The 14,357-nt window shown below is 44.2% G+C and overlaps 1 protein-coding gene across 5 annotated transcripts in view; it reads left to right on the top strand.

The window, feature by feature from the left end:
- ANO5 (anoctamin 5) overlaps window positions 1-14,357 on the top strand; it is an 80,316-nt gene that overhangs the window by 29,724 nt on the left and 36,235 nt on the right. For all 5 annotated transcript variants that reach the window (XM_075838108.1, XM_075838106.1, XM_075838107.1 and 2 more), the window contains one exon: window positions 10,267-10,380. In XM_075838108.1, coding sequence (XP_075694223.1) covers window positions 10,267-10,380 — 114 coding nt within the window. The remainder of the gene's footprint in view (window positions 1-10,266; window positions 10,381-14,357) is intronic.

Below are 14,357 nucleotides of genomic sequence, written 5' to 3'. Positions count from 1 at the left end.
CACGTGGCCAATGAAGTCGCCCCATGGACGACCGCGTCACACCAATCCCTTTGCAGGCATTTATTTGCGGTCGGCCGTCTGAACGATCAAAACCACTGACTAAAAGGGTGACGGTTGTCGGGAGTTCTGTGGTGTACGGGCAGCTTCAGGCCCCGGGGGTATCCTCATCCCACAGATGTTACTGTCCCCAGGGATAGAGTTTCTGCAGCGTCCAATCACTTGCAAGTGACCAATCGTGTGTACATGGGACGTCCAGAGGGGCACCAGGTATCTGCTCTGCTGAAATTGGGGTTGTGACGATACCAGAATTTGGACTTCGATACCGATACTTCGTGTAGTATTGCGATACTCGATACCAAAATGATACTTTTGGCAACAATAAAAAAAAAAGTTCTATTTTCTGATCTGAGGCGCGAGGCGCGATGATGAATTTTGAACCTCCATGTGCCGCACATTAATAGTAATTAACCCTGTCATTTTCCTCGCAGTCATAATAGCGTAAACATTAATGACGCTATAAATTTATTACGGTCGCGATGATACCGAATATGTGTATATCTTATGTATTGATACTTATTTATTTATTTTTTTAACTTGAATGTACCGGCATATATCTATATACTGATAGGAATGTACCCGCATATATCTATATACTGATAGGAATGTACCGGCCTATATCTATATACGGATAGTAATGTACCGGCATATATCTATATACTGATAGTAATGTACCGGCATATATCTATATACTGATAGTAATGTACCGGCATATATCTATATACTGATAGGAATGTACCGGCATATATCTATATACTGATAGGAATGTACCGGCATATATCTATATACTGATAGGAATGTACCGGCATATATCTATATACTGATAGGAATGTACCGGCATATATCTATATACTGATAGGAATGTACCGGCCTATATCTATATACTGATAGTAATGTACCGGCATATATCTATATACTGATAGTAATGTACCGGCATATATCTATATACTGATAGGAATGTACCGGCATATATCTATATACTGATAGGAATGTACCGGCATATATCTATATACTGATAGGAATGTACCGGCATATATCTATATACTGATAGGAATGTACCGGCCTATATCTATATACTGATAGTAATGGACCGGCCTATATCTATATACTGATAGTAATGGACCGGCCTATATCTATATACTGATGGTAATGTACCGGCATATATCTATATACTGATAGTAATGGACCGGCATATATCTATATACTGATCGTAATGTACCGGCCTATATCTATATACTGATGGTAATGTACCGGCATATATCTATATACTGATAGTAATGTACCGGCATATATCTATATACTGATAGTAATGTACCGGCATATATCTATATACTGATAGTAATGTACCGGCCTATATCTATATACTGATAGTAATGGACCGGCCTATATCTATATACTGATAGTAATGGACCGGCCTATATCTATATACTGATAGTAATGGACCGGCATATATCTATATACTGATAGTAATGGACCGGCCTATATCTATATACTGATAGTAATGGACCGGCCTATATCTATATACTGATAGTAATGGACCGGCCTATATCTATATACTGATAGTAATGGACCGGCATATATCTATATACTGATAGTAATGGACCGGCCTATATCTATATACTGATAGTAATGGACCGGCCTATATCTATATACTGATAGTACACAGGCATATATCTATATACTGATAGTAATGTGCCGGCATATATCTATATACTGATAGTAATGTACTGGCATATATCTATATACTGATAGTACACAGGCATATATCTATATACTGATAGTAATGTGCCGGCATATATCTATATACTGATAGTACACAGGCATATATCTATATACTGATAGTAATGTGCCGGCATATATCTATATACTGATCATAATGTACCGGCATATATCTATATACTGATGGTAATGGACCGGCATATATCTATATACTGATCGTAATGTACCGGCATATATCTATATACTGATGGTAATGGACCGGCATATATCTATATACTGATAGTAATGTACCGGCATATATCTATATACTGATAGTAACGGACCGGCATATATCTATATACTGATAGTAATGGACCGGCCTATATCTATATACTGATAGTAATGGACCGGCCTATATCTATATACTGATAGTAATGGACCGGCCTATATCTATATACTGATAGTAATGGACCGGCCTATATCTATATACTGATCGTAATGGACCGGCATATATCTATATACTGATAGTAATGGACCGGCCTATATCTATATACTGATAGTAATGTACCGGCATATATCTATATACTGATAGGAATGTACCGGCATATATCTATATACTGATAGTAATGGACCGGCCTATATCTATATACTGATGGTAATGTACCGGCATATATCTATATACTGATCGTAATGTACCGGCATATATCTATATACTGATGGTAATGTACCGGCATATATCTATATACTGATAGGAATGTACCGGCATATATCTATATACTGATAGGAATGTACCCGCATATATCTATATACTGATAGTAATGGACCGGCCTATATCTATATACTGATAGTAATGTACCGGCATATATCTATATACTGATAGTAATGTACCGGCATATATCTATATACTGATAGTAATGGACCGGCCTATATCTATATACTGATAGTAATGGACCGGCCTATATCTATATACTGATAGTAATGGACCGGCCTATATCTATATACTGATCGTAATGGACCGGCCTATATCTATATACTGATGGTAATGTACCGGCATATATCTATATACTGATAGGAATGTACCGGCATATATCTATATACTGATAGGAATGTACCGGCCTATATCTATCTACTGATAGTAATGGACCGGCCTATATCTATATACTGATCGTAATGTACTGGCATATATCTATATACTGATAGTAATGGACCGGCATATATCTATATACTGATATACTGATAGTAATGGACCGGCCTATATCTATATACTGATAGTAATGGACCATCAGTATATAGATATAGGCCGGTCCATTACTATCAGTATATCAGTATATCTATATACTGATAGTAATGGACCGGCCTATATCTATATACTGATGGTCCATTACTATCAGTATATAGATATAGGCCGGTCCATTACTATCAGTATATCAGTATATCTATATACTGATAGTAATGGACCGGCCTATATCTATATACTGATGGTAATGTACCGGCCTATATCTATATACTGATCGTAATGTACTGGCATATATCTATATACTGATAGTAATGGACCGGCCTATATCTATATACTGATCGTAATGTACTGGCATATATCTATATACTGATAGTAATGGACCGGCATATATCTATATACTGATAGTAATGGACCGGCATATATCTATATACTGATAGTACACAGGCAGTTGTTAGGATAGACCTCAGTATGCCCTAACAGAAAAGATGGTCTGACAGCGCTGGGGTCCTTTAATGTACCCTGGGCTGTCAGCCCATATATGGTATGTCACTCGATCCAAAGGGCATCCCCCCTTTTTTCTATTTAACCCTTGAATGCTGCGGTCAGCTTTGATCAGCGGGGAAAATGAGACGTTTCTCTGATCTCCGCCGTTCGAGCGGGGATGCAGCTGCGTAATACAGACATTGCCCCGCTCCTTACAACAAGTGCGTGCGCGGTCAGAATGAGGTGACGCGGCCGGTGCTGCACTAATGAGCGGTGGCGCAGACACTGAAGACAGAACATCGGGGTGTTTTGCAGTGCGCCCGCCATGTTGTCTTCAGCGCCGGCAATCATTAGTGCAGCGCTGGCCGCATCACATCATGCTGACCGCGTGCGCACATGTCAGGAAACCTCTACAGACCTTCGTGTGTAACCGTACAGAGGTCTCCGCAGGGGGAATGCTCGGCCTGCCGCAGCTGATCTCCGTGATCACATCTGATCACTTAAGGTTTCAGAAGCCGGACCGGCAACCATCGTCCAGGAAGGCCGAGGCCGGAGCAGGTTTTGTTTATTAGAATTTGTAACACCGGATGGTTTATAATCTTTTCCGTTGCTGAAAGATAAATGTTTAGCCGGGAGCACGAGGAGGGCAATCCATGATCGGTAGCTCGGAAGGATTTACTTTCCTTCTGTTCTTGCTATTTTCCCCCCCCCCCTCCCCCACATTTTTTTCTTCTCATGACTATAACTCTCCGTTGCTCCCGGCCTGCGGCCCTCCAGTGTCGGCGTGGACCGGCGTGCTTTAACCTGTGACTTTCCAGCTGTTGTAAACTACAATTCCCAGCATTCCATGAGGGGAGTTATAGTTTATAGTTTTTTACATCAACTTGAAAACACGGGTGTAGCGGGGCCTCTCCACCACCTTCAGGGGTCCGTATCACGTAAAGACCGTCCATCCTCCCAACGGAGAAGTTCACAAGACCCCATACAGTTGCACGCTCTCCTCATAACATTAGTCACCGACCAAAATCTTCTGCAATCTGCTCGTAGTTTTGAACCCTGTAAGATTTCCAACTCTCTTCCTGCAGAGCGGCGCCCATTAAACGCTTATTCCCTTCTTCTAATGTTATGGTATGTTACTAAGATCTGCCATACCGTGATCTCTGGAGGTCTGACATTTGGGACCCCCCTCTAATTCTGAGGACTTCTGCCATTTGGACCCCCACCCATCAGGGAGGGATATGCCGTCAGTTTCTACGGTGAAGAAAACCCCTTTTATAAGGTCTTCTATACGTTAACCCTGAGGGTGTGTTCACACGGCCTATTTTCGGACGTTTTTGACTCCGCGTGTGAACATGGCCTAAGCGTTGTATAATGAACAGTTCTTAATATGCCTGGTATTTCAATTTTCCACAACTTTCAAGATCTCTCCTTGCTGTCAATGAGTTTAAACCTGTACAGGCCTGATATTCCTCACAGCTGAGGGTTTGCAACAATTGTATCCAGTCTAGAAAATAGTCTAAAATTCTTTGCTACAATGTATCAGTGCAGCTAATCTATAAAGGCAGGTGCGACCTTTGTGCTGCTGATGTGTTTAGCTGTTACACTGAGTACAATTGTAGCAAATCTTCAGCTGTGAGACCGCAGGAAGGTTTAGACTGTTTCCATTCACTGACACCAAACCGAGATCTACAAAATGGTGACTAATTTATACACAAAATGTATTCGAAGTTGCAGAACCTTTATTTGGGGAGATGGGTAAACCCCTTAAGGTCCATGCGGGACGGTCCCTATAAATGTTGGGATGGCGGATGCTGAGACACAGCTGGTCCTAAAATCCTTGTCCTGTATACCCTCTGTAAACTGCAGGAAGAGACCACTGTCTGAACGAGGCCAAACGCAGCTGCGGTTCCTGGAGCGTTACTTTGTCACCCGTGCCGGGGACGGACTGTAGGATGACTCGGTGACGTTATGACACATTTTCCTGTTTTTGGACATCTCTAGGGCTTTCGGTAACCCTCTCCCTGTATAATTACCCCCTTCTTCCGGTTCCATCAGTCGGGTTCACTCTTCGTTTTGAGAAGTAAATATTCCAGGAATGCTGAAGTCCTCGTTCAGGTCCCGCTGCTCCTGGTGACGTCCGTGCGAGTCGCTGCTTGTAGAGGAACCAGCGCTGGTTGTGACTCCGTCACTGATAGAGGACGTCATTACGTGCTCCTATGATAAAACTTCAAGGCCATGGTTCTATTGTAACGCAACCGCAGCTGTGGGGGCGACTGTTTGTACCCGTGGGAAAACATTGAATTGAGCGGCAGTTGCGTGTACGTAGCCAGGAGTAATACACGGGATAAAAAGTTGCGCGCTGCATGACCGATTATTCGGCAAAAATGGCGCAAAGTGTTTGTAGATGCAAATTCTGACGTTTCTGCTAATTGCTCCACAGAGATGGCACAAGCACGGCCTGTTCCTGAAGAGTCGACTACGGGTAAAAGCGTGACTGGCGTTTGGCGTGTGCTACTAAACCTAAAGTGTGAACGTTAAAGTGCGGCAGAAACGGTCGCCATCGCTTGTCTTTTAAGGTCCTAACATTCTGCGCTGAATTATTTCAGAATATCTTAATATGTGATGCGTTTTTCTGACACACAGCTCCAAATACCCTGCATTACTGCAGCAGACCACTGAAGACAGATTTATTATTGAGTTCTATGGGAGATGTATCAACCTGCGGGCAGTGAGCTCCCCCTAGTGGGGGCTGCAGGCAAACAGCGTTTTAGCATGCGACTTTATCCATGTGTTTTTGGAGCTCTGTATCAGAAAAACTCAGCCCTAACCCCCTGTGAATCTATATTAAGAAATCTATCAGCTCATAATCTTGGCCTTTTTAAAAAAAAAAAAAAAAAAAAAACTTATCTGGAGGTGCACTTTAAATGGGGGCTGTGTTTTGCCGGGCTCCAGGCTGTGGCTGCCTGTCAACTGTTGCTGATTCCTTGAACCATTCAGCGGGCGATGGTGTGGTAAAGAGATTGTCCAGGATCAGCTAAAACATGGCTTCCAGAAACAGCGCCACACCTGTCTACAGGTTGTGTCTGGTATTACAGCTCCGTTCCATTTAAATAAATGAAGCTGCGTTGCAATACCAGAGACCACCTGAGGACAGGTGTGCCGCTGTTTTTGGAGGAAAGCAGCCATGTTTTTCTAATCCCAGACAACCCCTTTTTAACTAATGTGTTTTTAAAGGGGTTTCCGGTACTACATGAGTAACGCTTAATCATTGTATAATGCAACTTTCTAGCATACTTGGTATTTCAATTCCTTTAAATTTTCAGGAGCTTTGCTAGCTGTCGATGAATGGATACTGAAAAGCTGTCCTGATTTAATCCTTTATAGAGGTGAGGATTTGTTGCAATGCATCAGTGTAGGTAAAAGCCATCAGCCTGGAGCATACGTAATGGTCTGTGAACTAAACTCCGCAGCAGCACAAATCATTGAATGACAGCAAGCAGAGATCTTGAAAATGATGCAGAGTTGAAACTAGAAGTTTCAGAACTTATTATTCCGATTTTAAGCTTTATTTACAGAAGACCAGTAAACCCCTTTAATGACCGGAGCACGGACGTATGATCTGTGTGTGCACGGTGTGAACATTAACCCCAGCGGCCGTGCTGTATGGCGCCGTATACTGCTTATCCGTCCTAATCTATAGATTGGTATATAGTAACTTTATGGGCGTCATTTCTACGTGATTTTGTTGAATAGCTTGGTAAATACTTTTACTCCTTTTGTACTTATCATAAGTCATATGATTTGATATTTTTTTTTTTTACCACTCCTCCACTCACATCTAAAGCTGCTTTCTTGGATCTGTCTTCAGCAGATAGCAGTGCATTGTGGGGGCTCATGACAATTAAAGAAGCTCAGCGGTTGTCACATGTCTGACAAAGGGGTGGAGCTTAACCGCTGACTGCCTCACAGGGTTTTGAGAACAGCTCTTGATGTGAATGGAGAAAATAACATGAAATAACTCAATCCGGACACAAACCAAAAGTATTTGCAGAATTTTTCAACTTTTTGATGCAGATTTAATCTGTACGTACGATGTTAACAGTGGAATTACGCTTTTATTCGGTTTGTCTTCGCCTGTAGGGTATTTACCATTTTTTTCTTTTGTTTTTTGTGTGTTTTTGGTTTGCAAATTTCGTTTTGGTTTGTGAGTGCCCCAAGTCAGGAGCCGATTGAGGGGGGCAGGGGCGTGTAATGGAAAGCAAGCGATTTCTAAAATATAAATCAATAGCCGTCCAGCACTTCCATTGATCTCGGAGAGCGTCTCTCGCTGTCCTATATTTTTTGGCTTCAGCTCAAGATGCCGTAATAGGGCTTATAATAAGTGGTGTGGAGGTATCAGAAGAGAAGGTTCACATATATATTTTAAATCCCCATTCGCTACAATGTAACATTTGGTGACTGCAGTAAAGTGCTACAGTTGCAAAACGGCAGAATCGGGACCAGGTGCCCCCACAACCGCTGCCTCTGGGGATTCTTCATATGAGGTTGTGAGCTTTTATTAACCCTATTTAGAGACCCCCAATAACAGACCTCTGGGAGCATCCGTGTGGTCCACTAATAGAATTCTACTATCGAGTGTAATTATTCCTGCGAAATAGCCCCCTTGTAGTGTCAAATAGGGGGCTTAAAAGAGAACTTCCTGGTTCTGTGCTGTCACATGATCCATCTCAACCAGTTAGCAGCTCTGAAAAGGACCATGTGACGCAGTCTGTGACTCAGAAGTTGTGGAATGTGTGTCACATGATGTTTTTCAGAGCTGCTGACTGGTTGAGATGGATTATGTGATTGCAGAGAATCGGGAAGTTCTCTTTTACGCCCCCTGTTGGGCGTTTTTGTTTGTGTAATTGGTTTTCCCCACCAGGGACATTTCTGACACATCCACAGGATAAGTCCTAAATGTCAGATAGATGTGGGACCCACCTCTGGGACCTGCAACCATCTCCAGAAAGGGGACCCCTAAACCATGTTCTACCACGGGCCAGCGAGAGCAGGAGGTGGTAGAACGGTTTAGTGGGCCCCGTTCTAGAGATGGTTGCAGGTCCCAGAGGTGGGACTCGCATCTATCTGACATTTAGGACTTATCCTGTGGATATGTCAGAAATGTCCCTGGTGGGGAAACCCCTTTTAAGGGATCAAAGTAATATAATTATTTTGATCGACCTGTCGTGGCAGCCGGTTCCCCTTTTTAAGATTAAGGGCATGTTCACACGGCGCTCAAACAGAATGGTGTTAACTGTTCGCTTTCCCATTGATTTGAATGGGAAGCTGAAGCGGTTTTTGATGCGTAAAACGTGCCAAAATCCACGCCGTGAAACTCATTGCATGTCCTATATTGGTGCGTTGTCACGGACATAGCCGCCCATTGAAGTCAATTGGTGTGAAAACCACGGACCGCACAAGGACGCACATCCGTGTGCTGAGCATGATTTGCGCATCAATTCCATTAACAAAAAACAATGCTTTGTGAGTGAGTGAAAAACTCACGCCCCTCGCAACGCACAGATGCAATAACGCACACAGACCAGATTTCCGCACGTTTTTACACGTGTAAATCTGTCACGCTCGTGTGAACGTAGGGGAACTTTTTTTAACTTATGTTTTTTATATATATATTTTTAGGCGAGGGTTCGACTACAACTTCAGTTACACGATCCCAACTACGGACGTGCCCCATAATGCCGCAACTCCCATCATGCAACGTTTTTTTTACTTCACTTATATTTCTCTTGGCTGTTTGGAAACTTTTTAGGCCGGGTGACTGTTTTTTGGGTGGATTTGTTGACTTTTATATTACGTGTTCCTACTGCTTTTTTTTTCTCCCCCCCCCTCTTTACATGTAGTAATGACCCGTTTCTCTGGCGCTCAGCCTCGGCAGTTACGTATCTGGCAGCACATTAGTTACCTCTGTAGGTGCCGGCTCTGAGGTGTTGGGTTACAGCCAGGACCTTGTATACTGAGGATTGTATGTCGGCAGTGGTACGGCGTCCCTGTAGTGATACGTGGGTGGAGCTGTTATCCCAGTAACCGATCAACATAGCGATATATAAAAATATACATTATCCAGCTCGGTCCATACTTCACTATATAGTCAACCAGTGCAATTTTACTGCTAGGAAACCGTCAGCAAGGAGGTCACGTCAGATCTTCATATGGATGTATTTTTATTCTTATGATGGCTTTCGTGCCTCGGTAAGAGTCTATTCACACATTGCGGTCAAATCGTGGAATTTTGGAGAAAAAAACAACCCAAAATTTGACCTCACCGTGTGAATTAACCCTAATACGTCCGAATAATCCCACTAACGTTCCTGAGGGCTGCGCGGTCTATTACTTTGTACGTTATTATTTTTTGCCTCTGCAGTAGATGTTACATTAGGTTTAATGAGATTTGTAACAAATTTTGTAGAAAATTGGGCAATTTTTACGATGTACTGCGGATCCTTGTTTGTCTTCTGTGGGGGGTGGAAAAAAGATCTGGCCGTCAAACTGGTTCCCCCACCATTGTGTGTTTTGGAAGGAGTGCGCCCTAGACATGTAGACTCCACGGGGACTAGACCTCCCCCGCACTACAGTCCCAGGGACCATCTTCTTCCTTTCCTCCATCTGTGTATATCATTTCTTCGTGTTTCGTGCAGGTTTGCCGCATGCTCCGCCATCTTCTTGCGTGTAGGCGTCTCTCTCTCCACCCGCCGGCTCCTTCCAGGTTGTAACTGTGCCTTTACTTTCCGCAGATAGAGAAGCATCACCAGAGTAAAGATTCCGTCTTCTTCCGCGATGGCGTCCGGCGAATCGACTTTGTTCTTTCCTATATGGACGAACCAAGCAAAGATATGGACCGGAAGTCTGTAAGTTAAAAAATGAAGACCCCCAACCCCCAATGTGATATGTAAATATCCATCACGTGGCCCCGGTTACAGCACCGTAATCGCAGCGGCAGCCTCGTGGTACCTCCAAGTCCCAAACGCTGCTTAATAGATCCCTGTCCTGGTGACCCGCTCCTTCTATAGTGCACCCCCAATTCCGGTCTCCCGCTGCATGTTGGGCGGTCCAGTTGCGATGGCGATTCTGAATAACCGGACCCATGCACGATAGTCTCTCGGCTTCGTCCGATTTGCCCCGGCACCTGCACCGCCAGGCATGCAGCAGCGTCTCCCTACTCCCAATGTCGGAGATCACAACTTGAGGTACTTTAAAGGTTTGGCCGATGTCTATTTTAGCGGTCACTTTCCCCGACAATGACTTGATTATAAGGGGGGTTGCACTACTGGGTTCCCGTGCACTCTGCTATTCTCGCCAGGGTAAGCGCACGTGTCCATTAAAGAATCTGCCGCTGTCAGAGCAATGTCCTCCTGTGATATTCCACATTGTATTACAGTCCTGTGCTGGATTATCGGATGCCGGATTATAGGAATGTCTTGTGTGATATCAGATTTGTTCTTATCTAGGACATTCCTGTTTAGCTGATGTTGTACAGCGGCAGTGCCGACCACTAATAATACATGGAGCTCCCTGCCTCTGATATCAGTCCTTCCCTCCTTCACAGTTAGTTGGCGCTGTGCCCTGGCCGGTTGCCATGCTGCATAACGGCAGAGAAGGGCGGCGCCCGGGCTGAATGTGGCGACAGAGCGCAACGGACCCAGGAGCTGTGAGTGATGTGTCCCGGCCATTCACTTCCAAAGCCAAACTTAATTCAAAGCTGAAAATTCAGAAAAGTCAATGCGACCCCCTGTAATGCACTCCCCGATGCCACGCGGAGTCCAGGAAGCTGAGATCTAGGGAGCTGTTTGCAGAAACCTCACACTGTAGAGCTGATTTAGCTGTCCCTGTGCTGCTTGTACCACGGAGGGAACAAAATTGTCAGCGGGGGGTGATCTGTCCTTTTTTATTATCATTGTTTTTTTTATTTATGTAGCGCCAACGTATTCCGCAGCGCTCTACAGACGTCCTCACTCGACCCCGTAGGGCTCACAATCTAAGCTGCCTAGCGCGTTGTGATATGAATGAGTGAAGTCAACCAATCTTACTCCAATGTATTGCTGACCACTTGGTGTATACAGCTCCTATGCAAGCCCATGTGTCTCCATGGTTACAGACTACAAACATGGTGTAGTCTGATCCTGCAGTCATATATGAGGGTCTAGTCACCGTAGACATTCGAGATCTATACATCGGAATTTCCCAACCTTTACCTCTGACTGATGTGTTCAACTGTATAGGCAGGGGTCTGCCATAGGCTCATATATATAAAAACCATACGGTATAGTTTGCGGTATGTGTGTTTTTTTTTTTTTTTTTTAACTTGACGCCTCTGTATGGAACAGCTCCACAACGGTGCTACTACATACAGCTGAAAAGGTGTACAGACTTTTACCAGCCAATGAGCTCCTACGGATACGTACAGCTCCCGGTGCACGCGCCAAATATGCGCTGAAGACGCAGTGTGAATTAAACCCTTACACTACTCCAGCTACATATGTTTCTTAACCTACAGAGAAGAGGAGGCAGTTGGAGGAGTAACTGCAGGGACAGACTACACCGGGCTTTTTGTAGTCTGTAACCATGGAGACGCAAAGGCACAAAACGGTAGGAAGTTTTTGCTCAACTTTTTTGCAGCACAAGTGCCTTTACCTTCTTTTTATTTTATATGGTGATGTTGGGGTTAAGTACAGTCCTCTGCTGTGCCACAGGCGCAGACCATAAGGATGGCAGTGTAATAAAAAAATTTTTTTATGGGGACAAACTGGAGTTTAGTCATTTGCTTTACGTAACATGGTGACCGCTGAGGCTTAATTTTGGTACAACTCTGGGGCGGACATACCATTGGTGCAACCTGTGCTGCTGCTGCACAGAGCCCAGTAGGTCGGGGGCCCAATGCCATCCTAAGGCCTCGTGCACACGCTGCATATTTTGTTGCAGAATCTTCTGCAATGGAAAATCTATTCCATCATCAGAATAATGTTTCTTCAGCGTGGTCAGGGGGGGCCTAAAAAGCAGCTGGTACTGTTAATTGGACTGTAGGAGGCGGAGCTACTGACGATGGATCGCAATTAGGCCTTATTCACACGGACCTATGCAATTCAATAGGGCCGTTCAGACATTCCGTGTTTTTCACGCAGCGTGTGTCCGCTGCACAAAACTTTTTTTTGCTGACGTAGGCAGACGCGCACCGTACGCGGATGTCACGCAGAACTGTAACGCGCACAAAACTGACACGGTCGTGTGAATAAGGCCTTATTGGTGGGTTGTTAGAGACGTTCTTTGTGGTATTGGAAAGTAAGGCCCTGTTCACACCGTTTAATGCAGGCGAAAAAATCTGCCTCAAAATTCCTTCGGGACCTACCTGCACTCTCTTTGCTGCGCTTTTCGGCCGAGGCCAATGAGCGCCGCATACAAAAAACGTGGCGTAAACCGCTTTCTCTGCCTTCCATTGATTTCAATGGGTGATGAGAGACTGAAACGCCCAAAGCAAAAGCACGACTCTTCTTTTCCCCGCTAGCGCTTTCTTTACGCACGTAGGGAAAAAACACCTCCGCCTCCCATTGAAATCAATGGGAGGCGTTTGACCATTTTTTTGCGTGGTTTCCACGTAAAAACGTCAAAAAAATTCAGTCTGAACAGGGCCTAAGGGGTCCGCATGCTGGTCTTGCACGGGGACCCTCTGCTGTCTATTTCCGCCCCTGGTGCAACTTAACTGGTAATAGTCACAGAAGTGAATAGAAACCAAGGTCGGCCACGGGACGTTCATGTCTAATAGATGGAAAATTAGTCAAATTAGACCTTTCTAGTGCGGCTTCTGGTGAGGGTCATGTCTCCCGGGGAGGAGTTAACGGAAATGTTGCAGTCGGAGGTCACGTCATTGTGTTCTGTATTCGATACTTTGTATCCTTGTGAGTTTATTTTTAGGGAAAGTGGAAACCTCTGTCGGCTCCGTGTTTTTGTTATTGAGCCACGGTTTGAGGGAAGCGGCCATTACTGAGACGGACGCAGGGGGAGATTGTGACAGCCGACGTTCAGATTTCCAGTCAGGAGTCTAGGACAGAGTTTCCTGAGACTAATCCCATCTGTATAACCCACACGCAGGGAGCGATTCCGATGGGAACTCCATCCGTTGCTGAAAGTGTGCGATCCTCCTTTTTTTTTCTTTTTTTTCTTGCTTTAATGCATCTAAAATTCAAATCTAAAAAAAAAACAAAAAACGTTTTGAAATTGAACGTTCTATGTATACAGCTCCTATGCAGATCTTGGTGTCTCCATGACTACAGACTACAAACAAACCACCTGTAGTCTGATCCTGCATTTGTGTTAATCTTTTGCAGCGGTCTCCTCATATACTGCCTGCAGGTTATCAAGAGGGGATGCAGAGGGAGAGGAGTTACACAAGACTGCAGGGTCAGACTACACCGTTTGTTTTTTTTAGTCCGTAACCATGGAGACACACAGGTCTGCATAGGAACTGTAGACACAAAACGGTAGGATGTTTTGTTTTTTTAAGCAAGAGTATTTAGTAAGGTGCTTCGTTTTATATTTTTGATACTGTGGCTCAAGAAAACATCAGATTTGTTGCAAAAGTATTCATACCCTTTACAGGTAGTGATCAAGCTGTATCTAGGAAAGCTGGGTGATTACCAATATGTTTGCAGCTACAGCGCCCACTGTGGCTGTGGTTCAGCTTTCCCAGAGCCCTGAATGACAAACCTGCCCGGGTATACACCACTACTTCCCCACCCACCACCACTCCTGTACAGCTGCATATTTAGGCCCTGTTCACACTGAGTTGTTTTTTTTGCAGGCAGAAAAATCTGCTTCAAAATTCCTTCAGGAA

Source organism: Rhinoderma darwinii, chromosome 9 (assembly GCF_050947455.1).
Source record: "Rhinoderma darwinii isolate aRhiDar2 chromosome 9, aRhiDar2.hap1, whole genome shotgun sequence".
NCBI classification, from domain to species: domain Eukaryota; kingdom Metazoa; phylum Chordata; class Amphibia; order Anura; family Rhinodermatidae; genus Rhinoderma; species Rhinoderma darwinii.
The sequence above is the reverse complement of the archived record's forward strand: the minus strand, read 5'-3'. Positions and strand labels throughout refer to the sequence as shown.